Below are 23,348 nucleotides of genomic sequence, written 5' to 3' on the forward strand. Positions count from 1 at the left end.
TTCTTAATACCAGTGCTGCTTGTGATCAATAAATTGATGTGACAGCCATTTTAAGGGCAGTTTGAAAATCATTGTTCAAGAGTGAGTATATAGAAGGGGAATAGGTAGGCTGGACCTTATCAGGGTATTAAATGTCATGTGCAGGAGTTTGCTTTATGCCCTCGTCATTTTCAGTGTTTTTTAGCAATAGAAAACAACTGTCAGTCCTGTTCTCTTTCCCCACAAGAGGAGTGGAGGGTCAGTTTTTCTGAGACGTTAGCCTTCTGGGCCTAGTATGAAAGCAGGCTTCTGGTAGTGGTGGTTAGGTTGGAGGACTGGGAAATAAAGACATTTAAAGGAAGCAGTTAGAAATTCTGGAGGCAGGCTATTGCGTGACACCAGATAAGAGCTGATGTTGCCCAGAACTCAAGCAGTGGCAGCATGACTGTGGACAGATTGGACAGACAGTTTACAGGTACGATTGTTGTTCTTCACCACTGACTGACTGTGGAGATTGAGTGTGAGGGAAGAATTAAAGGTGACGCCTGCGTTTATTCTGTTGCTTATATAAATGTAAGTATTATTAACTGGCATACGGGACTGAGAAGAGCAAATTTGAAGGAGGAATGTGTAATCAGATTTAGATGGTTGTGGGGAAAGGTACCTGATCTACCAATGGGGGAGTATAAATGCTCACGTTGAAAATTTGAGCCGAAAGCTTAAAGGAAAGATGTGAGCTAACAGTGTATATTTCATAGTTGCCAGTGTATACTTGGGCCATCAAGTCCTGCAGCAGGGAGGTAACTCCAAGAACACGAAGTGGGAGCAGGTAAGAAAGTCAGAGATGGAACCTTGAGCAATCCCAATGTATGAGGGAATGGGTAAACAGGATAAAAAGAGGAAGGCAGAAGTAGGAAGAGAATTATGGGGAAAGTAAAGGTGAGTGCCTGGGAGGAAGGCTAAGTGAAACTGAAATGATCTAAGAAAAATGCCAAATATAGCTGGAGAAATATTTAGGGTTCACTGTACCAGGCCTGATCATGCTAAGTGGAATAGTTTACTTTCTAGCTGTTGACTAGGTGTTTCTCATCAGTGTAAGGCAGTTTTGAGTTAACAGTGTACCATTTAGTGAAGTGGGTACTCTTTTTAAGAGTGCTTCAATTCTGCCTAGTGAGTTTACATACCAAACAAACAGGTCATTGTCTCAAAAAGTTTGTGTATTTCTTATGCGTTAAATTTGAAAAGACTATTTCCTTCCCTTACTGAGCTTTCCTGTGACTTATTACAGAGAGTAGAAAGTAGTAACATTCAGCTGACTAGTAAAATAAGTTAAAAATTTATTTCGTAATAAACTCAGTTTAGGTCAAGTAAAAATATCTATGATACTTTAATAAAAGCAGTTGGATCATTTAGGAAATAACCTATCACATCTAACTTTAATGTGGACCAATTTTTGTTGGTTTAGAATCCATTTTTCCGTTCATGCTTTGTTGTATTTTAACTTTCAGGCTACTTGGGCAGAAGTGATGTTCGCTTTTGGAAATTTTGTAGGAGAAACTCTTTTTGCTTGTTTGTTATTTTTTTAATGCTTATTATTTAATGTTTATTTTTGAGAGAGATAGAGTGTGAGTGGGGCAGGGGCAGAGAGAGGGGGAGACACAGAATCTGAAGCAGGCTCCAGGCCACGAGCTGTTGGCACAGACCCTGACGTGGGACTTGAACTCACTAACCACGAGATCATGACCTGAGCTGACATCGGATGCTTAACTGACTGAGACACTCAGACGCCCCGCAATATGCTTTTTAATTCTGGCATTCACTCTACTGGACAAATTTCCTACTTGATGAAATGGATGTTCATTGAAGATATTTCTAAACTTCTCTCTCAACATTTTATTTACTTTTATTTTATTTAGAAGACCTATACTTTAAAAGGAGAATATTAATGGTATGGTAGTAACATTATAAAATGTCACTCCAATGGACTAGGAAAGATAATTCTTGAATGACATATGTCTTTATATCTAAATGTTATCCAATTTCAGTGAGCTAACCAGTCCTTTGTTTGGATTGTGTGGGGTAAATTCCAAATAGAGTTCATAAATCTGAACAGAAGAGAGCTGCAAATCCAAGTGGAGTAAAGGTCATCTAACTGCCTTCTAAAATATTAGAAGATTAGTTTATCTTTGGTCTTCGAGTAGCCGTATGCAATGTGTTAAAAATCCATTTAAAAAATTAGTTGTAAAGTAAGCAAAAAAAATTTTTTTAATGCTTATTTATTTTTGAGAGAGAGAGAGCACGAGTGGGTTGGGGCAGAGAGAGAGGGAGACACAGAATCCTAAGCAGGCTCCAGGCTCCGAGCTGTCAGCACAGAGCCCAATACGGGGCTTGAACTCACAAACTGTGAGATCGTGACCTGTGTTGAAGTCGGACGCTCAACCGACTGAACCACTCAGGTGCCCCAAATAGGCAAATTTTGAGATCTTGTTAACTACGTGATTCAGGAAACTTAATGCTGTATTTGGTATTGAAACCAAATTATAATTTTCTGAAGTCAGGCTTTCTAGTTCAGTTTAAACTTGTAGTCCTACAAATATACCTTCAAAAAAAAAATCTTTCGGTTTTTACATAGGGTTTTTTAAAGAGAGATGTTATACTGTGTACTATATGACATGTAATAAGACAGAATTTGTTTTATTTTGATATAGCTTGCATTGAAAGGCTCTAGCTACAGTGGACTGCTTGAACGGCATCATATTCACACCAAAAATGTAGAGCATATTCTAGATAGTTTACGGTGAGTCATTGGGATTGGATCTTGGATGGGCTTTTGTATTCAGGACTTTTAATTTTTATTTTTACTAGAAGATGATCCTGCGATTTTTAGTAAAGATTTCCGTTATAAAATAATTTTCAGAAAATTATATTGTGGTTAATGGAGTTGACATTATAGTGTTTCTAAGGAAATTTTTGTACTCTGAAAATTTCACAGATTTTCAGTTAATATTTGGTCTGAGAAGTGCCTTTTCCACAGAGACAATTCTGTATACGTTATGCTTGAACTGTATATGTAATGTTTTTTTAAACAATACTAGATTATATGGGTGTTCATTAAAATATTATTTGAATGTCTGAATATCATAGAAACTTCAGTTAATTCAGTTAATGCAGTCAGTGAATAAGTTTATATAAGAGAATCAGTGTGAGAACATGCAAAGTAGAAAGTATTTTAGTTACTGTTTCAGCGTCTGACAACTGAATGAATATTTTGGATTTAAAGTAATGACTATTTTGTTTTATAATTAAAAGTCTCTCAAGATGTGACTCTTCTAGGACATTTTTGTATTAATGAATTTTAGCATCAGGAATAGAGAAAATGAATTGAAATTCTCATTTATCAATATTGCTATTTGTCAGGGACTGTAACAAGATGTTTTTAAAGCATGTAAAGATTTGGGATCATTATTAACTTTCAGTTTACTCTTGTGCATCTTGACTTACCATAGTTAATTGGCTGTTGTAATTAAAATGAAGCTAAGCTTGCAAAGCTAAACATAAATTTGTTTATAAAACAAGTTTATTTTACATCATTGTAATAATTTGCCTCTCAGAAAACATCCTTTAAATTATTAGTGGAAATTTTATGTAACGTTTACTTTCTTATCTTAGGAATGAGGGAATTGAGGTTCGCCTAGTAAAGAGGAGAGAATATGATGAAGAAATTGTTCGATGGGCAGATGCTGTCATAGCTGCAGGAGGTAATAGTTTTACAGAGGGAAAGATTGGAATACAGAAATGCTCTTTAATATACATTTCCAGATACCCTGTAGTCTAGCTGTATTGAAGGCTTCAGAATCCTACCACAAGATGCATTTTTAGATTTGTAGGATAAGATTTAAAAAGATCTGCTATATGTAACATTTTGCTTTTTTAGTGAATGATGTTATTGTGAGGTTCCATGTATATTAAAGGTATATTTAACTTCAAATATGATTCAAAGAATGAGTTGTAACTGTATTTTGGTTTAGTTATACTAGTCTTTAAAAAAAGTTGAAATTATTTAAGAGTTTAACAGGATTAGATAAATTTCATCCCACTGTGACTCTCATATACTTATACCTATTTTTTCCTGAGCTTTATTATTAACTTAGTGAACATTCTTTCTAAAGCTTTAAATTGATAGCATTTGTTAGAAAAATCTACACCGGACACTTTGTTAGATATATTCTCATTAAAATATTTTATGAGTTTGGATTGATGTTATGACAGAAAGAAAAAGAATTGGCTAATAGAAGTGATAGGATTAGAGCAGTAGTTCCCAATTGGAGGCTACTACTGGGCATCTAGCATGTAGAGGCCATGGATACTGCTGAACATCCTGTTATGCACAGGACAGCCCCCCACAACAAAGAATTATCTGGCCTAAAATGTCAGCCTTGCCACTGTTGAGAAATCCTGGGTTAGGGCTGGTGGGTAGAAAGGCAGTGGAGAGGCCTCTGGTGGTCAACAGGATGGGGTGGGAGTGAGATTGTTAAAATAGAAGTACTTGTGTTCAGAATGATGTTAAAAACTTGTTTTGTAACAAATCTGGTTACGTAGGTGATGGCACGATGCTTCTGGCGGCAAGTAAAGTCTTGGACAGACTTAAACCAGTTATTGGAGTAAACACTGATCCAGAACGGTAAGGAAAAACACATTCTCTTTATTTGCTGTGTGTGTGTGTGTGTGTGTGTGTGTGTGTGTGTGTGTGTGTGTGTGTGTTGTACATACAGTTATGCTTTGTTCTGCTTAGTATCTATTTCTGATAAATCTTAAATTTTGGAAGGTCTTTATTTCCTCTACCGTAGTCACATTGCTGTGCTCTGTTGCTGCAGAGAGTTTAATGTGGTGCATGATGTTTAAGTGAAAGCATCATTGTTCCTGGTTATCATGAATATTAGAACCATGTTCCAAAAACATTTTAGAGATGAAATTCAGGCACGTAGAATTCATTTCTACTTTTAGTACAATTTTTCTTCTTTAGTACAAGTTGTTTCCAAGGATCTAGCTCTAGATCTTTAGCTGCCATTGGTGGTAGAAAATTATGATATGGGATGGACAGGTCCTCACATTTGACTTCCCAGGTAGTCTGGGAGTAGGATCTGTGGCAGGATAGACCTGAGCCCTTGACCTAGGTGAGTATTGGTGTCCTTCAGTATTGCTGAAGAGGGATGAGTTAATGTCCCATCTTCTACCTTTCTTATGTCTCTCATCTCCATTCCTGGTTATATCTCCACTGATTTTCTGGGTGACTTCATCAATTTAATGAAGAGACCAAACCCTGTCATCACTTCTTTTTTTCTTTCCTCAGCTTCACTGACATTTAGCATCATTCTATTCCAGCCACCCACAGTATGACCATACCTGGACTTGATGATCATCTAGAATTGCCCCATCTCGCAAATCTTAATTCCACTCTGACCGCAGTCTCCTATCTTTAATAGCAGTCTTATTCCCTCAATTCTGCTAAGTCTGCCCTTTGGTTTTCAGTGCATTGAACCCCTCTATTTTCTTCAATTAATTTTCCCTCACTTCATTCACTTGCTTGACAAATTTCGTAGACATTTTGTACCATTGTCTTTCTGCTCAATCCTACCTCTGTCGATCATCCTTTTTATTCCTCCATCAGCACTTCTGAGGCCATCTGGGTAAAAAAATAGAAACTTAAGCTTCGTGGCCTAGTTTGCGCCCCAACTTACTTCCAATTTGTAGTTTCTAGCACTTAGAACTGGACCCAAAATTTTCTGTGGCTCAGGTCCTCTCTCTTCCCCATTCTGTGTGGTAGCTTCTTCAAGCTATTTAACTTGTATATATTCCCTGCTTTCCCTACCCTTCCTCCTTCAGCATTAGCCTTCTCCTTTACCTGATAGAGGAAATGGAAGTCATTGGATAAGAACTTCTTTACCTTTTCCCTGGCTTAAAATAAAAACTTTGTTCTGTTCCCTTTCTTTCCTTTTCTCCCTTTGCACATGGTTCCTCTTAGGCTAAAACCTTGCTCAAGACTGTCATCTTTTAAGAAAATTTAATAAATTCTTTACCCTGTGCCTTTCTCTTGATTATTATTCTTTTTCTTCCTCTTTACCCCCAAGCTTGGTATCTCCACTTACTTACTTCAGTTGTTTTTAAACCTTTGCTAGCTTTTCTGGATTTGCTCCCACCAGTTCATTGACATTCTTTTTGTCTTACTAGTGATGTCCTGGTTATTGAACTTACTGGACATTTTAGTCCTTGTCTAACTTGATTTCTGGGAAATTTTTGGTGCTGACTTCTCCTTTAATGCATCTGTACTTCTTTGGCACTTATGACCGCCATTCCCCCCCCTGCCTCTTCTTCCTATCCTGATGGCTACTACTTTGTGTCTTTTGAAGGATGTTATATTTTAGTCACTGCTTAAATAGTGGTGTTTTTATATATTACCCTCTGGGCCATCTTTCTCTCACTCCTTTTTTTTTTTTTTTAATTTTTGATAGAGACAGAGTACAAGTGGGGGAGGGGCAGAGAGAGAAGGAGACACAGAATCTGAAGCAGGCTCCAGGCTCTGAGCTGTCATCACAGAGCCTGACCTGGGGCTCAAACTCACTGCGAGACCATGAACTGAATTTGGACACTCAACCGACTGAGCCACCCAGGCGCCCCTCTCTTTCACTCTTTATAATGTCTCCAGAATAGCTGATTAATATCTCTGGTTGAACTTAGATCGTGGACTCCAAAATATTTATATCTAACATTGATCTTGTTTCCACTCTTACCCGTATTTATATTCTCTTCCCACTGCAGCCAGAGTGACTCCTCTGCTCCAAATCTTATGGTGGCTCCCTTATCTAACTCAGAGTACAATCTAATTCTTTATTCTGGCTAGGGTGACCAACTCATCCTGGTTTGCCAAGGACTTTTCTAGTTTTAGCACCAAAAGTTCTATGTCCTGGGAAAATTGTCAGTCCCAGGCAAACTGGAACAGTTGGTCTCCTTCGCTGTGATATGTAAGACACTACGTTTTCTGGTTCCTGATTATTCTTTGTCCTTTTCTCCTGTTATTTTTCTCTTATTTGAGCCATTCTACCCTCTACTTGAATGTATCCATTGGCATTAAAAATGTAACATGTCTGAGCGCCTGGCTGGCTCAGTCCGTAGAGCATGTGGCTTTTTTTTTTTTTTTTTAATGTTTATCTTAGAGAGAGAGAGAGAGACAGAAAGAGAGGGAAGGAGGAAGGTAAAGAGAGGGAGACAGAGAATCCTGAGCAGGCTCCGCACCATCAGTGTGGAGTCTGACATGGGGCTCGAACTCATGAACGGTGTGATCATGACCTGAGCTGAAATCAAGAGTCAGATACTTAACCAACTGACCCACCCAGGTGCCCCATGTGAGTCTTACTCTCAGAGTCGTGAGTTTAAGCCTCACATTGGGTATGGAGCCTATTTAAAAAAAAAAAAAAAAAAAAAAAAAAAAAAAATGTAACATGCCTGCAAATGAACCTATCTCCTTTGCCCTCCCCTACCATACTTGATGAATGGAGTCATAACCTGTGCTAAAGCTGTGACCACCTGTCCCTCATCCACCCCCCCACCCCCACCCCATCCCCACCTTACCACACTGGTCTATGGATCTAATTCTGAGTTCTTGGGATCTTACCTTTGAGTCCATCTCTTGCCATCGTCACTGGTAATGAACACCGTGTAGGCGTTTATAGTTTGTTGTTTAAATTACCACAGTAGCTCCCAGTCTTGCTCTTTCCAACCCATCCATTACACTTTGTCTTCATGTTACTCCAAAGTACAAATAGTGTATCCACTCCTAAATTAGAGTCTTTTAGGCTTTCCCATGACTTTTAGGATACATTGCAAATTCCTTAGTATAATAGTATGATCTTTCACCATCTGTTGCTTATTTGCTTTTTAGTTTAATCTATCCTCATTTACTGTATGCTCTTCAGTAAAAAACAAAACAACAACAAAAACAACACCTCTAGGAACAGCCTAGGATTCTTCCTAAGGCTGTTTCTTTTTTTTTTTGAATCGCATCTTTTCTCCCAGTTTTGTTGAGATATAATTGACATGCAGACTGCATAAATTTAAGGTGTAATGCATAATGACTTATACATAATGTGAAATGATTGCTACAGTAAATTTACTTATCTCATATAGACATGAAAAAAAAGGGCTTTTTTTTTGTGATGAGAACTCTTAGGATCTACTCTTTTAATAACTTTCAGATATACTATACAGCAGTGTTAACTATAGTCATCCTGTTGTCCATTACATCCCCAGTACTTACGGTCTTATAAGTGGAAGTTTGTACCTTTGACCATCCTCACCAGTTCCTCTACTGCCCACTCTGACGGCCGTTCTTAAGTGCAAATGTTCGATCTGAGCATCTGCTGACACCGTGGGTGGAGGCTTTTCCTCTGGTGAGGAGCTTTGTTGATATTTAAGACAGTAGGATTTGAAAGAATAAGTGAAAGAGTTCTCCAAAAGGCCCATATTCTTTTCATGTCTATATATGCGCTTTTGTCCAGAATGCCCTTATACCACATACTGAGTTGTGTAGTTGTATAATTGTTCATTCATGACTCTGGTGCATCTTGTGGGCTCTGACTATAATTCCCTGTAGAGAATGCTTATCCTTTCATATTGTTTTCTGCTTGGTTGTTTGTCTCCTCCATTAGACTATACATTTCTTGAGCATAGGACTTTGTATTTTAATTTTTCTATTGCTTTTATAGTATTATACATAGTCCATAGACAGTAAACCTTTGAACTGAATGATTAATTAAATGCTTTTAGGGAATAGGGCTAGGACCCCAACCTAGCTGAGTAAAAATTTCTTGAGCATAAGTTATTGAGATCATTGGTTCAGTAAATATTTTTTTGACTGCTTTCAGTGTTGATGCATGTATATTTTAGAAATTCTTATGGCATATTTTTATATCGTTAAGAGATTCTTTAGTGGTCACATTTCATATAGTTTGTTGAGACATATTTTCCTTTAAAAACCTGGCTTAATAGTCATAAGCTTGTGGAGATTTTGAAACTGGTAAACAGACACTACTGCTTCTCTAATTTCTACCTAGAATAATAGGCTTTAGAAGTCCTTTGGTTTCTCTTCTTGTCTACAGGCGAGAAATGTATTAAGCCTCCTAGCTTGTTCGGTAATTCAGGTTGTCTGACTTCTTTTTCTTAAGCACTGTGGTGACTCACAAGCCTTAATCCTAGAAGTTAATATTCAACTTAAATTTCCTTTCCTCTATTAGTTATGAAATGCTGCATAACAAATCAAACCAGAACTTAAAGGCTTACGTAGTAAAAATCATTTATTATCTCTCCTGGTTTCCGTGTATCTGGAATTCAGGAGTGGCTTGGATGGGTGGTTTGGCTTGAGATCTCTCCTCATAAGGTTATAGTTACATGTCAGGTGGGGCTGCAGGCACTTGGAGGCTTGACTTGGGCTCGGAGATACCCTTCTAAGATGGTTCACTCACATGGTCACTCACATGTAAATTAAATATATAACTTCGGTTTGTCTCGTTTGTATTCTGCAATCGTCTACTGAACTTTTAAATAATAATGACATTTGAATGCTTAATAATTAAAATAGGGTATACGACATGTAGTAGCTAGCCTACAAGATAGCTGCCTAGCATTTACACCTTTATGTGGTTACCTCTCCCCTTCTGTATTCAATCAGGACTGGCCTATGGAATATGGTATGCCAGTGTGTAGATTCCAAGGCCAGGTCATAAATGGTATTCCAGCTTCTGTTTTGGTCTTTTGGATTGTACATTCTGGGGTAAGTCAGCCAGCATGATGTGAAGATAGTCAAACAGCCCTATGGAGAGGCTCACGTGCAGAAGAATTGAGGTGTCTTGCCAATAGCTCACACAATTTGCCAGCCCGGTGAGTGAGCCACACTGAAAATGAATCGTTCAGGCCAAGTCAGACCTTCAGATGCTCACAGCCCTAGCTGATATCTGACTATAACCTCATGAGAGATTGTTCTCTCTAGGATGTTTTAGACCTCCAGTTGACCCTAGCTGGTATTGTTCTATCAAATGACTGTTGATACCTTTTATATACTTAGCATTATGTAAAGTGTTGCAGGGAGTATAGAAATTAAAACGCTTAGGCCTTGCCTAAGTGTCTTAATTTCAGTGTTGATCCACTCAGATAAAGAAATTGACTAGTCACGACTTTGTAAAAACGTTTTTCTCTGCTTTTCACACTTAATGTAGTTATTATGAAGAGTTTGTTTTGCAAAGCCTACTCTCAATATTTCCTTCAAGATCAACGCATCATGTAATGATGATTGAGCTTTCTGGACACCTTTTCTCATGTTAGGTGCCATAATATCTCATCTTTCTATAGCAACTATAGGCAATCTTAACACTTTGTAATTTGCAGTTTTTTAAAAATTGTCTTCTGCATCAAGCTCTTTTTTTTTTTTTTAATGTTTATTTTTGAGAGAGAGAGTGGGAGAGGGACAAAGAGAGAGGGAGACATAGAATCTAAAGTAGTCTCTAGGTTCTGAGCTGTCAGCACAGAGTCTGACATAGGACTCCAACTCATGAACCACAAGATCATGACCTGAGCCAAAGTCAGACACTCAACCAACTGAGCCACCCAGGCGCCCCATACATCAAGCTTTTAACTCCTTGAAAAGGAGTTAATTCTTCTATATTTTTTTAATAAATGAAGGATTGCATTGGATTAAGCTTTATGATTTCTCTTTATGACTTGGAATATCTTAAATGACATTTAAAAGATTTATGGTTCACTTTTGAACCATAAATAGTTTGATTCCTCAGAATAACCTTTTGAGATTGGTGGTTCTATCACCCTTTTAGAGATGAGGAAGCTGATGCTAAAATGACTTCCCTAAAGTTAATAGATAAATATTATAAAAGTAGGATGCAAACGTCACTATACCATCAGATAATTTTATAGGGAAATCAATCAGTGGCACATTTGCTGTTATTTTTTAGTTTCACTGTAATGTGGAAACTTAAGTAGTTTTGTGTATCATGGCATTAAAGCTGTATGTAAAATCACTTTGGTCTTTCTGTTTGGTCTTTCTGTCTTATTGAAAATACAGAAAACTTTGTAGCAAAAAAATGAAGTATAGAATAAAAATTTACAAAATTTTATGTCTGATTTTTATAGCTTAGTGATACCTTTTGAATTAAATTTTTTTTTCTCTTTCTTTACACCACTCCAAATCTCTTAAAATAAAGGTCTGAGGGTCATTTATGTCTTCCTGTTCGATATACACATTCCTTTCCAGAAGCCTTACAGAAGTTCTATCGTGGTGAGTTCAGGTAGGAATTTCTTACAGTTGTTTTACAAATAATCTTAATAAATATGTGCTATTAAAAATGCTATTGAACAGTACAAGTTAGATAATATTTGGCTTAGTCCATAGTTACAACAGTAGCCATAAAAAGTAATAAACTAGCTGAGTCACAAATATCTCTACCTTACTTTCTTCTAGTCCAGGTGGAACTGTCCAGAAACCCTGACAAGTGCCCTTGGCCTGTAACATAATTGCACATGGAGGGGTTTTCTCCATCAGTGAGATAGAGGCCACATTTCTACTTTTTAAACCTGGTTCTGTGTTCTTAGCAGTTTGGTAGAAAGATAGTTAAAACTGTTGGCTAAAATGAAGTGTTCAAATTCTGAGATTTTATATTTTTTATCCTCATCTCCCATCCGGAATGGCTGAGGGTTGGATTTACTCCACTATGCTGAAGGTTTCTGATGTCTTTATTTTACATATTAAGTGTATCTTAAGCAGGGGGATGTTTTTTCATATTTTTTTTCACTTACTGTGTTCGGAGGCCAGGCTGTCCTGAAAAAAGAAGGATGGGGGGAGGAGCTGAGATGGGGTTGGTGATGATAGTAGAGTGAGCCAAGTTTGACTACTTTTTTATTTCCTGATTTAGACTAGATTTTTATTGTTGGAGAAAGCTTTTTCTCTGGTTTTTGTGAAATTGTATTAAATCTTCTTGACTTGTGGAATCATTAATAATGATTCCAGTTTCTATTGATTTCAGAAGTTTGGCACCTCTACAGATGACCAGTTTATAGCTACCAAATGGGAGTATATTTTTATATGCTAATCTAGCAGAATCTGTCCCACTAACTTTTTGACACATCAGTTTTTGGTTTTGAAATTAATTATACCTGATTTTTTTTCCTTTTATCAAAAATGTTTAAGTTTTAGGTATAATCTTAAATGTTATAATATTTGTCATTGATTTCTTTTTTATTATTAAAAAAAAATCATCATTACAGAATTTTAGGGGAGGGAATTTTGTCTAATCTGACCACCAGAACACAGTATTATTTTAATTTCAGAGTGCTTTCTCGTTTTCATGTTATGTTTTTGTATGAGCAAAATGCAACTATATCTAACTCAGTATCTTAGATTTAATGGATATATGATAAAGAATTTGGCTTTAATTCAGTTACGTGTGAGATTCTATATAAATACATTAGATATTTCTGTTATAATTGAGAGACCTAATCTCTAAATTTGTCTTTGAGTAGGAACCTGTGGGTTTTGGATGTTTCTGGTATAATTTGTTCATGGGATAACTAATTTTTTAATATTTTTATTTTTTTAATTTGGTGAAATTATATCTAATTCTAAAAATACTTTATTCTATCTTAAATTAATTTGATTTTCCTTCACTCTTCTAAGGTGGTTATGGAGGCAACGAATCAGATTGTACCTTGAAGGGACTGGCATAAACCCTGTTCCCGTGGACCTTCACGAACAGCAGCTGAGTTTGAATCAACATAGCAGAGCCTTCAACATTGAAAGAGTTCATGATGAAAGTAGGTGGATTGGGAATTAGATGTGTTTGGAGCAATATTTAACTTAGAGTTCCTTTGATTTCTAATTTCTAGAAGTAATAATTTATAATTATTTGAGGATTTTAGTGCCACTGACCGTACTTAAGAAAATACAGTGAACTACTTCAGGTGTAAAATTTAATGACTAGATACTGAAATAAGAAGTAAGCATATTTCCAGAAGAAATGTTATCTAGGATTGAAAACTTGTTGATTTTGGAAGGATTATAAATGTCTAAGAGAATAGTTGATATTTAAGGACAGATTTTTGGCCTTAATCTTTGAAATGTCAACAAGGAAAAAGAAAGCAGTAGAAATAAAACGAGCTAGTATGTAGATTTCATCATAATTATACACTTGTATAGTTGTATTTAAATATATTCACCACAGTTATGCTCATTGATTTAAAACCTTTTTGTTGAGAAATTTTGCATCTTAGCCTTAAGATTTGTGTTTCAATCTCTGTAAACTGCTAAGAGAATATTAGCATAAGGTGATATGCAGTTTTTTGTTATGAGTGTTCAGGTGAATTCTCAGTTGTGAGTTAATTTGTGGGTTATAATTTAACCATATTTTCCCACTTTTTCCAGTAAGTATAAGATTTTTATGATACAAGAAGATCCCAAGAGATATACTAGATATCTACGGACTCCAGGAAAAGATATTTTTTTGTCCTGTGTTTCATTTCTTGGCTAAACTTACCAGGAAAAGCTACCTTTAAATATCTGTTTTGTCTCTGTCTTGTCGTGGTATCTGATGTTTATTTATGGTCATTGTTCTCAGAGTTTTTCATGGTGATTTAAAGCTTTTTATTTTTCAGTTTATTTATTTATTTTGAGAGAGGGAGACAGAGTGCGAGCAGGAGAGGGGCAAAGAGAGGGAGATTCCCAAGCAGGCTTCCAGCATCAGCACACAGAGCCCAGCACAGGGCTTGAACTCAAAACCATGAGATTGTGACCTGAGCCAAAATCAAGAGTGGGATATGTAACCAATTGAGCCCCCAAGGCACCCCCATGGTGATTTATAGGTTTATATAGGTTAGGATATTCTTAAACTATGTGTTCATGTCATGTTTTAAAGATGCTCCCCCCACCCAATCATATGCATATGGATTCCTATTACTGTTTTTCAAAGACTGCAGTAAGATTTAAATTTTTAACTAAAAGTTTTACTTTATCCCTCACCAAAAGAAGTTATTGCTACCACCAGAGATGTTTAAGATTTGGCTCTGAAATTCGCCAACTACATTATAGGAAAGCTATAGATTGATATTCAGAGATTCATTGCTCAGATTCCTGTCTCAGATTTACCGTTTAGTTTGTAAAACTAAATATATATAGAAACAAAATCACATAGTTATTAACTAAGTAACATCCAGGATGTTCACATCTGATTAATGTTTTTCTAGAAAAAGAAGAGAAAATGTTCAAAATAAAAAAAACACAAGAGAATTTCTCAAAATGTAGGCACCATTCTTTGAATTGAAAGGACTCACAAGTAATGGTAACAGATTTCAAACCAAGGTATGTCAGAATATTAGGGATGAAACAAAGCTCCTGAAAGCTTCCAGAGAGGAAGTGGTGGTGGTGATTGTGGCTGAAGTAGGTTATTTTATATATAAAGAATCTGGAATCAGAATAGTTTCAGAATTCTGAATAGTAACACTGGAAATTACTATGCTTATTGTAATAATTATTTTGTTAGAAGCAATTATATGATATTTAACTGTGTCTAGGCACTATTTTAGAGGGCTTTTTTGTGAGTTTTGTTATTTTTATAGCTTTATGAGAAAAAATTTAGGAAGATTTCAAATTGTATCTCATTTTTTTCTATTTAAATTCTTAGCAAGTTGGTAGGGAAAATTTCTTAGGAGGCTGCCATTAGGAATTTTGAAATATTGGAGTAGATTTGAGAGTCTAAATATGCTACCATGTTTTATCCTGGATTTAGCTTTCTAATAATATATTTATTATTTAGGTGTTTTAATTTTTTTTTAATTTAAATTCAAATTAGTTAACATCAGTATAGTCTTGGCTTCAGGAGTAGAACTCAGTGATTCGTCTCTTACATAGGATACCCAGTGCTCATGCCAAAAAGTGCCCTCTTTAATGCCAATCACCCATTTAACCCGTCCCCCTACCCACCTCCCCTCCAGCAACCCTCAGTTTGTTCGTGTATTTTAGAGTCTCTTATGGTTTGCCTCCCTCTCTGTTTATATCTTATTTTTCCTTCCCATCCCGTATGTTCATCTGTTGAGTTTCTCAAATGCCACATGAGTGAAATCATATACCTGTCTTTCCTTCACTGACTTATTTTGCTTAGCATAATACCCTCTAGTTCCATCCATGTTGTCTGTTGTAAATTAAAAAAAATTTTTTTTAGAGAGAGCATGAGTGGAGGAGAGGGGCAGAGGGAGAGCGAGAGAGAGAGTGAGAGCAAGAGAGAGAGAGAAAGAGAGACAGAGAGAGAGAGAGAGAGAAAGAGAAAGAATCCTAAGCAAGCTCCACACTCAGCACAGAGCTCTATGCCAGGCTTGATTTCATGACCCTGGGTTCATGACCTGAACCAAAATCAAGCGTCAGATGCTCAACTGACTGAGCCACCCAGGCTCCCCTAGCTTTCTAATTTAGAACAAAAGATTACAGAGAAAAAAAAAATTCTAGTGTTGTGTGTGTTTAACTTTTCAGCTTAAGAAAAATCTATCCTTTATTGGATTGTATTTATGTACAAGTTATTAAAGGATATGTTCAAGGGAAGGTAGGGTTGGTATATTATTATTTTTAAAAATTTTCATCACATAAATTAGTAACTTTATTTGCAAGTCTAGTTGTATTAATTTGGATAAGTGAATTGATTTGATAAATAATCCCAGATTCTCAGTGGCTTAACATATTGAAAGTTTATTTCTATTTCATGTCACTGTCAACTGGGTGTTGAAGAACTTCCAAACAGTGTATCCTACCATCTTCTAAGGCCTGAGTTTTCTATTGGATCCTCTGTAGCTTGTGGAAAGAAGAAAGAGCATAGAGTATCTTAAGGCAGGTTTTAGGAGCCAGGCTTTATCACTACTTTTCCTCATTTTTCATTGGCCATTACTAGTCTCATGGGCGTACCCACTGCAAGTAAACCTGGAAACATAGTATAGCAGCATGGTGGTGAAAGAGAATTGTACATGTAGTGGTCCCTGTCACTAGTATAACAATTCTATATTTAAAAATACAAATTATAATTAATTTTGTAATCCATTGTTTTGGATAGAAAATTGTTAATTGTCCTTTACATGTCCTATTGAATTAAGTTATAAATGTACAGTTTCATTGGTTAGGTAATGTTTGGTAGTAGTCAATTAGCATGAAAGAAAATATAGGCAGAATTAAGATGATTAATGAGACCTGAAGCAATCCTAATTTTCTTGTTTGACAAAGGGTTCTAGGTGAAATTCAGCAAGTACACATAATAAAAGTGCAAAATGGAAAGGAAAATTTGGATAGGGAGAAATGGGAATAGAGGCAGAAAGTCAAGACTATATAAAATACATGGTTACAGTTTGGTGAGAAATCAGATTTGTTAGTAATATTTAGTGAGTACCTACTGTTAGTTTGGCATTTGCAGAAAATCTGTGGGGAGATGTAAAACAAATTCCATTAGGAATTACCTTACGTAAGGGTGCCTGGGTGGCTCAGTCAGTTAAGCCTTTGACTTCGGCTCAGGTCATGATCTCACAGTCTGAGAGTCTGAGCTCTGCGTCAGCCTCTGTGCTGACAGCTCAGAGCCTGGAGCCTGCCTAGGATTCTGTGTCTCCCTCTCTCTCTGCCCCTCCCCCACTCGCACTCTGTCCCATTCTCTCTCTCTCTCTGTCTCTCTCTCTCTCTCTCTCTCTCCCTCCCTCCCTCCCACTGTCCTTCCATCCCTCCCTCAAAAATAAACAAACACTAAAAGAAAAAGGAATTACCTTATGTAAAGAAAAATAATTTAAAGAATAAAATTTAGTTTTTTACATTTGTAAAACTGTTAAATTTTGACATGTGTGAGAATGATAGATCTAGTACCAAATTAAGACAATTTCAAAAGTTAGGTTTTATAATCTTTAATGTGAATTTGATTAAACATATCAAATTTTTTGATATACCTTTTTGTGTCAAGTTTTTTCAGCTATATTATGAGATTGAGCTGATCACATTAGCCCATCGTACAATTTAATCAGATAACAAGTTTTCTTATGGTCTTTGGCATTGTATGACAACTTGTTATATTCAAAAGCATCGTTGGGTCCCCCATAGACTGTTAAATCCAAAAGAAATGAGATATGTGTAATTAGTGTCTAATAAACATATAAACGAATATAATAGGATAGCAAGTCAGGAGAATATTAGATCAGTGGTTGTGTTGGTGACAGTGGTAGAGATTTTATTAGTATATGAGGTGTTTAGTGTGTATTAGATATTTATTACTGCATAACGAATCACCCCCAAATTTAGCATCTTAAAACACAAATATTTATGATTTCAGAGATTGTGAAGGTCAAGAATCCAGGAACAGGTTAGCTTGTTAGTTCTGGTTTAGAGTCTTTTTGGGAGGAGGATCAAGCTGTCAGCCAGGACAGCAGTATTTGAAGACATCTGGGACTGGAAGATGTGCTTCTCAGCTCCTCACATAACTGTTAGCGGGAGGCTTTAGTTCCTCACTATGTAGGCCTCTTTATTGGACTGCTCATGAAGTCTCTCCCCATCCCCCCAACCCCCCAGAAGCCAAGTGATCTGAGAAAAGAGGCTGAGGTGGAAGGAAGCCAGGGTGGCTTTTTAAACCAAATCTCGGAAGTGTCGTACCATCACTTGTATCGTACCCTATTTGGTCACATAGACCAAACCTAATATGCTATCAGAGAGTTACACAAGAATGTGAATACCTGGAGGCAGGAATCACTGGGGACCCTGTTAGAGGCTAGTTACCACAGTCCAGGTAGACTTTCAAGCTTTGACTTAGGAGGAAGCATGGAGGAGACAGAGAAGGGAACTTGTTCCACAGTGCTTGCCCAGCGAGAGTTGGGTGCAATGAATCTGCTTTTGGTGACATTGAGAAGATGAGGTTGGCATTTCCAGTTGGGAGACTGATAAAAGATAAGTAAAATAAACCATTTGAAGGTGACAATTACAATTTTAATCGAGAAAGCAGTGGGAATCCTTTGGAGGATTTTGTGATGAAGTGAGGTTTAAATATCATCAAGGCAGATTACATAAACTGTGCATATAGCCTTACAGAATAAAAAAGAAAAAAAAGACATTTTTCAGAAGTCATGAAAGGAGATGTGGCAGTGTTCCTTCAGGACTACTATTGCTAGAAACACTCTTGAAGTTTTCTATTTAAAAAAAAAAGAAATCTGATCTCTAATAATAACTGATTTGGTTTCCAGTATGAGCCATGGGTGTAATTTGCCACTTAACTTCAAAGTGGCTCTCCTCTGGAAGTACTTGATCATTTCTACCTCTGAAGCTTTTAGAGAGAAATTAAATGTGACAACAAAAATCCGATGAGAAGAATAAATATGTATTTTCTCGGTCTTGAAAAATTGTTTCAAGAAGAATTAAGGCTTATTTTGGAGAGCTAGAGGCTTCATTGCAGCAATGTTAGGTGACTTTGAGGTTCATATTATGAACACTTTATTAATATTTTTATTTTTTATTTTTTTATAATTTTTTTCGCATTTATTTATTTTTGAGAGACAGAACAAGACAGAGCGTGAGTGGGGGAAGGGCTGAGAGGGGAGGGGGGACACAGAATCTGAAGCAGGCCCCAGGCTGTCAGCACAGAGCCTGATGTGGGGCTCAAATCCACAGACCCTGTGATCATGACCTGAGCTGAAGTCAGATGCTTAACTGACTGAGCCACCCAGGCGCCCCAGTTTTTTCATGTTTTATTTATTTTTGAGAGAGCGAGCGAGTGAGCATGAGAGAGTCAAATGAGCATGAGTAAGCGGGGGAGGGGCAGAGAGAGACAGAATCTGAAGCAGATACCACACTGTCAACACAGAGCTGACACGGGGCTTGAACCCGCGAGTGGTGAGATCATGACCTGAGCTGAAGCTGGATGCTGAACTGACTGAGCCATCCAGGCGCCCCTGTTATGAACACTTTAAATAAGATATTTTATTTATATGTTAATAATGTTAAAGTATGGATTATAGTGAAAAGTGTGAATATTGTAATGTCTCATAAAATTGAAATCCTAACGTTTCTAAGATTTAAACAAGTTGTCTTGAAAAAATTTTTTTCATCACCTTCAGGACCTGAGGCTTCAGGACCCCAGCTTTTGCCAGTGAGGGCACTAAATGAAGTCTTCATTGGGGAGAGTCTATCATCCAGGTACTTTTAAACCTGTGATCTTGAGTTTGGAATTTAATGTTTTAGTATTTTTTAGATATTTATTCAATTTCTATAACTTAAGAATTATGAATAATTAAGGTGGTAGAAGTAATAGAAGTGAATTATTAAATGAAATATTTCCCAAACCGTCTCACACATTTATAATATGTGTTAAGGGGAAAGAAGGTTCTATGACCAAAAAAGTTTGTGAAACCCTAGATTAAACAAAAAGTTATTTGGGTCCTGTTACTGCAGAGCCTTTAATCTATCATATAGGTGGCTTTATAAATGTTTAACAGAATGATATACTAGGCATACATTTGCAGTTGTTACAAACTTTTGTAGACAGTCCATATCACAACTTCCCTACTAATTATCTTAATAGTGTCCCTTAAGGTAGATTTGTTTGCTTATTTTTATCCAGGATCTAGTTAAGGATTATGCATTGCATTGGCCATCATGGCCCTTTAGAATTAAGAACAGTTCCTCAGTCCCACCACTGTTTTTTCATTCATGACATTAATATTTTGGAATAGTCTAACCCAGTTGGTTTGTAGAATATCCCTTGTTTTAGATTTGTATGATTTTTTTCCTATGCATGATGAGATTCATGCTAAACATGTTGGGCAGGAATACTACTTGGTGCTAATTGTATCCTTTATGCAACATCGTATGTCAAGTATATTGACAGTTTAAGATTTGTAACCATTATTAGCAAATATTAAGGTTAATAAAGTTCTTCATTAGTATAAACATAATAGTATTTTATTACTGATGAAATCTGTTTTGTTGGTGTTGAGTATAACTTAGGCTTAAATTGTCAGAATTTTGTTTCAAAACTTTTCGTGTGACATTAGTTACCAGTTGTAAAATGACTGCAATAATGTAACGTTAATTTAATTCTTCATTGTCATTTAGAACTTGCCTTTGCATTTTTCTAGATGTAAATGAATTAGGAGTGGAAAATTAGAGATGAATCTGTCCCACTTTGCTGCTACCAGAACCATGTGACCCTTTGGAGATCATGTAGTTGATTCCCTAGTTTACTGAGAGTTCCATGTATTCTGGAATTCTGTTTGTTACCCTGTCTTTTCATAAGAAGTTTAATTATGATGAGAAATGTTTGTCTTAATTAAAGAAGATATCTCTGTTTTAGCCAATCATTAACTCATGTAGTACTGAAAAGAACAAAGCCTGATTCAGCAGCATGCTTTGGACAATCTTTTTTAGTTATAATTATTTTGATTAATGTAATTTTAAATTTATTCAGTAAAAATATATTGTGTACCTGCTATGTGTGACATGCGAGTCACTAGGGATCTTATTTTTTTTGGAGCGTGGTAAAATGTATAATTTTTTAAAGTATTAAAAGTAAAAGTTATTCTTCAAAGGAATCCTAAACATACATTCTTTACAGAACGTAAAGTGTAAATATATTTATTTTAACATAGTAATAAGACTTACACTATACACAAGATTTTTTCTTTTGCTGTATACCAAGTTTGAAGCAATATGGAAATGAATAATGGATACTTTTATGTGATAAAGAAGGCAGAAAATGTATCTCTAATTAGTGATATAATTTAGTCATGATTACTAAAAACAGAAGGCAGAAAGCAACAACTTTAAATGAAATTGAAGAAATTTCTACATTAAATAGATGACAAATGAAACCTTGCCATTTGTGACAGCACGGATGGACCTAGAGGGTTTTATGCTAAGTGAAATAAGTCAGTTAGAGAAAGGCAATTACCATGTGATTTCACTCATAATGTGGATTTTAAGAAACAAAACAAATGAACAAATAGAAAAAAAAGAAACAGACTCTTAAATACAGAGAACAAACTGGTGGTTGCCAGAGGGGAGGGGTGGTGGGTGAAAGAGATAGAGGGGTTTAAGAGAGCACTTGTCTTGATGAGCTCTGAGAGATGTATACAATTGTTGAATCATACTGTACATCTGAAACTAATAGAACACTGTTAATTATACCTGAATAAAAAAATAATAGATGACAAAGGTAAAAATGTTTTGTAAGTTTATGTTTATCCTAGAGAAGCCATTTAATGGCTTATGTTATTCGGTTTGTATATTTTAAAAGTTGTAACTTCTGAGAGCTTCTACTAGTGTTGCTTTATAATTTGTACTTACTAAAAATTAAATAACTTATAAAAGGAGGAAAACTGGGATCAGTTGACAGACTTTTGGGAATTCAGTGAAGTCCCATTAGATTTTAGATTGAATGTTGTTTTCTGTGGCAGCAGTGATTTGGTTGGTTTATCTCCTAAATAATGTCTGATGCTGCTTCTTTTTGTGTTCTTTGAGCCTCACCTTATATTCTTACTAAGATCAGGAAAGCAGTGGGTTCGCTTCTGATGCTATTGAAAAAGTTCTCACTATTGGAGGTATTAGAACTTACTTTTAAAGAATCTATGACATAGACCCTTAGCTGGAAAGGAAATGAACACTTACTGGATGCCTGCTGTGTGTCAGGCACTGTGTGTATTACCGCATTAAACTCTCATAGCAACCCTGTGAGAAAGGGTAGTTGTAATTATCAGTGAAAAAACTGAGATTTGAAGAGTTCAAATGACTTGTCCATGGTCATATAATTAATTAGTTAGCATTAGAACTGTCATATAAAACCCAGTATTTCTGATTCCAGGTCCTGTACTGAGGCTTCACTATGCCCTGAAAACTTAAGTGCTTTGCTTGGAAAATATGAAGTGCAGCAATATTATTCCTGCCTCATTTATAATGTTCTTACATTTAAGAACATTTTAAAAGCCCAATTTTTTTTTTCTTTTCTCCTATTTGTTCTAACCTAGAATGTCTTATTCTTGGGCTGTAGCAGTGGAGAATTTAAGAAGAAGTATACCCACTCTAAAGGGACTGTGAGTTTTATTGCTGCCTTAAAAAAATAATTTCCCTGAAAAAAAATTTCTGAGTTGACTAATCTTGATAAACCTGCATGTGAGAATGACACTAAATTTGCTCATTGTTTTGGACTCAACACCTCTTACCTGACTATACTTTTCTTCCTCTCCAGTTCTGCTTCTCTCCTGTCCCCACTTAACTCTAATCAATCTTTTGTTTCAGTGTGATTCTGGCATAATAGCAGCCATTCCTGTAGAGTTGACTGGCTTGTCTGAATGTATAGGCTCCTAATATGCCTAAAATTCCCAACATTCTAGGAAAACATAACAAAGCTATGAAATAGATTAAATGTGAATATTAGGCCTATCTTTTATGAAGAATGGTGACTTCAGAGAAAAAATGAAAAGGAGTTGTGCCATGTAAAACCTTTAAAGATTGAATTTGGCAGGAGAAATTGAAAGGGTTAAAATAAGAGATAATATCCATTGAATGTTAGTGTTTGCAAGCCTAATAATTGTCATTATTGGAAAAGCTATATTAAGAGTTTAACTTTTTTATCTGCTGGGCAAAAATAACCCAGTGTTGATCAATGACACCATTATTTTAAGATACAGTTTACAAAATAAGCTTTTACATGTTTCAAAAGTTTTTTTGAATAATTGCAAATTTGTATGTTCATACAGTTAAGGAATAGTGCCATTTTTTCTGGTGTCAGAAAACCCATTTGATTTAATACTTATGAAATACTGTAAGAAATAGAAATCTCTAAAGAAATTATAGTTTGTTTTATTCCTAGTTTTGCCCACTGATGCAGTACTGACTGAGAATTTTCTTTAGAACTTTATCTCTCTTAGCCTACTATCAATTCAAAAGGCACATTAACATGTAACTTAAAAAACACGAGTTGACCAGGAACTGTTGGTAACTTGAAGGATTAGATACAGATTGGGATATATCAAGAACTATCTACCAAGAATGAAACTCACTTAAGAATGGTATTTTCTTTTTGAATTCTGAAATAAGGATCTGTATGTGTTAGAGTCCATAAAAACAGTAGAAGCAATCATAGGTAAAAATTTATAAGGAGCCCTTGTTTGAAATGTTAAAATACTGATATAAAGGAGCATATGGATAGGAGAGGGATGCAGTTTTACAGATTTTTTTTTTTTTTTTTTTTTACTTTTTCACTTAATCAGTATTGGTATTAGCATCATTGTGTGCGTGCCTAAGTCAGGTATGTCTGAGTCAA

The 23,348-nt window shown here is 35.9% G+C and overlaps 1 protein-coding gene across 4 annotated transcripts in view; it reads left to right on the forward strand.

The window, feature by feature from the left end:
- Nucleotides 1–23,348, forward strand: part of NADK2 (NAD kinase 2, mitochondrial) — a 49,252-nt gene that overhangs the window by 8,831 nt on the left and 17,073 nt on the right. The window contains exons 1-8 of one of the 4 annotated variants that reach the window (XM_045440232.1): nt 76–552; nt 2,688–2,776; nt 3,649–3,737; nt 4,579–4,660; nt 11,244–11,327; nt 12,713–12,849; nt 19,147–19,225; nt 22,051–22,116. In XM_045440232.1, the coding sequence (XP_045296188.1) occupies nt 4,590–4,660; nt 11,244–11,327; nt 12,713–12,849; nt 19,147–19,225; nt 22,051–22,116 (437 nt within the window). In that variant the 5' untranslated portion in view covers nt 76–552; nt 2,688–2,776; nt 3,649–3,737; nt 4,579–4,589. Of the gene's footprint in view, nt 1–75; nt 553–643; nt 809–2,687; nt 2,777–3,648; nt 3,738–4,578; nt 4,661–11,243; nt 11,328–12,712; nt 12,850–19,146; nt 19,226–22,050; nt 22,117–23,348 lie in introns of those variants that run through there. The other 3 variants (XM_045440242.1, XM_045440212.1, XM_045440222.1) reach the window with 3 other exon arrangements.

The sequence above is a fragment of the Leopardus geoffroyi genome, chromosome A1 (assembly GCF_018350155.1).
Source record: "Leopardus geoffroyi isolate Oge1 chromosome A1, O.geoffroyi_Oge1_pat1.0, whole genome shotgun sequence".
NCBI classification, from domain to species: Eukaryota; Metazoa; Chordata; class Mammalia; order Carnivora; family Felidae; genus Leopardus; species Leopardus geoffroyi.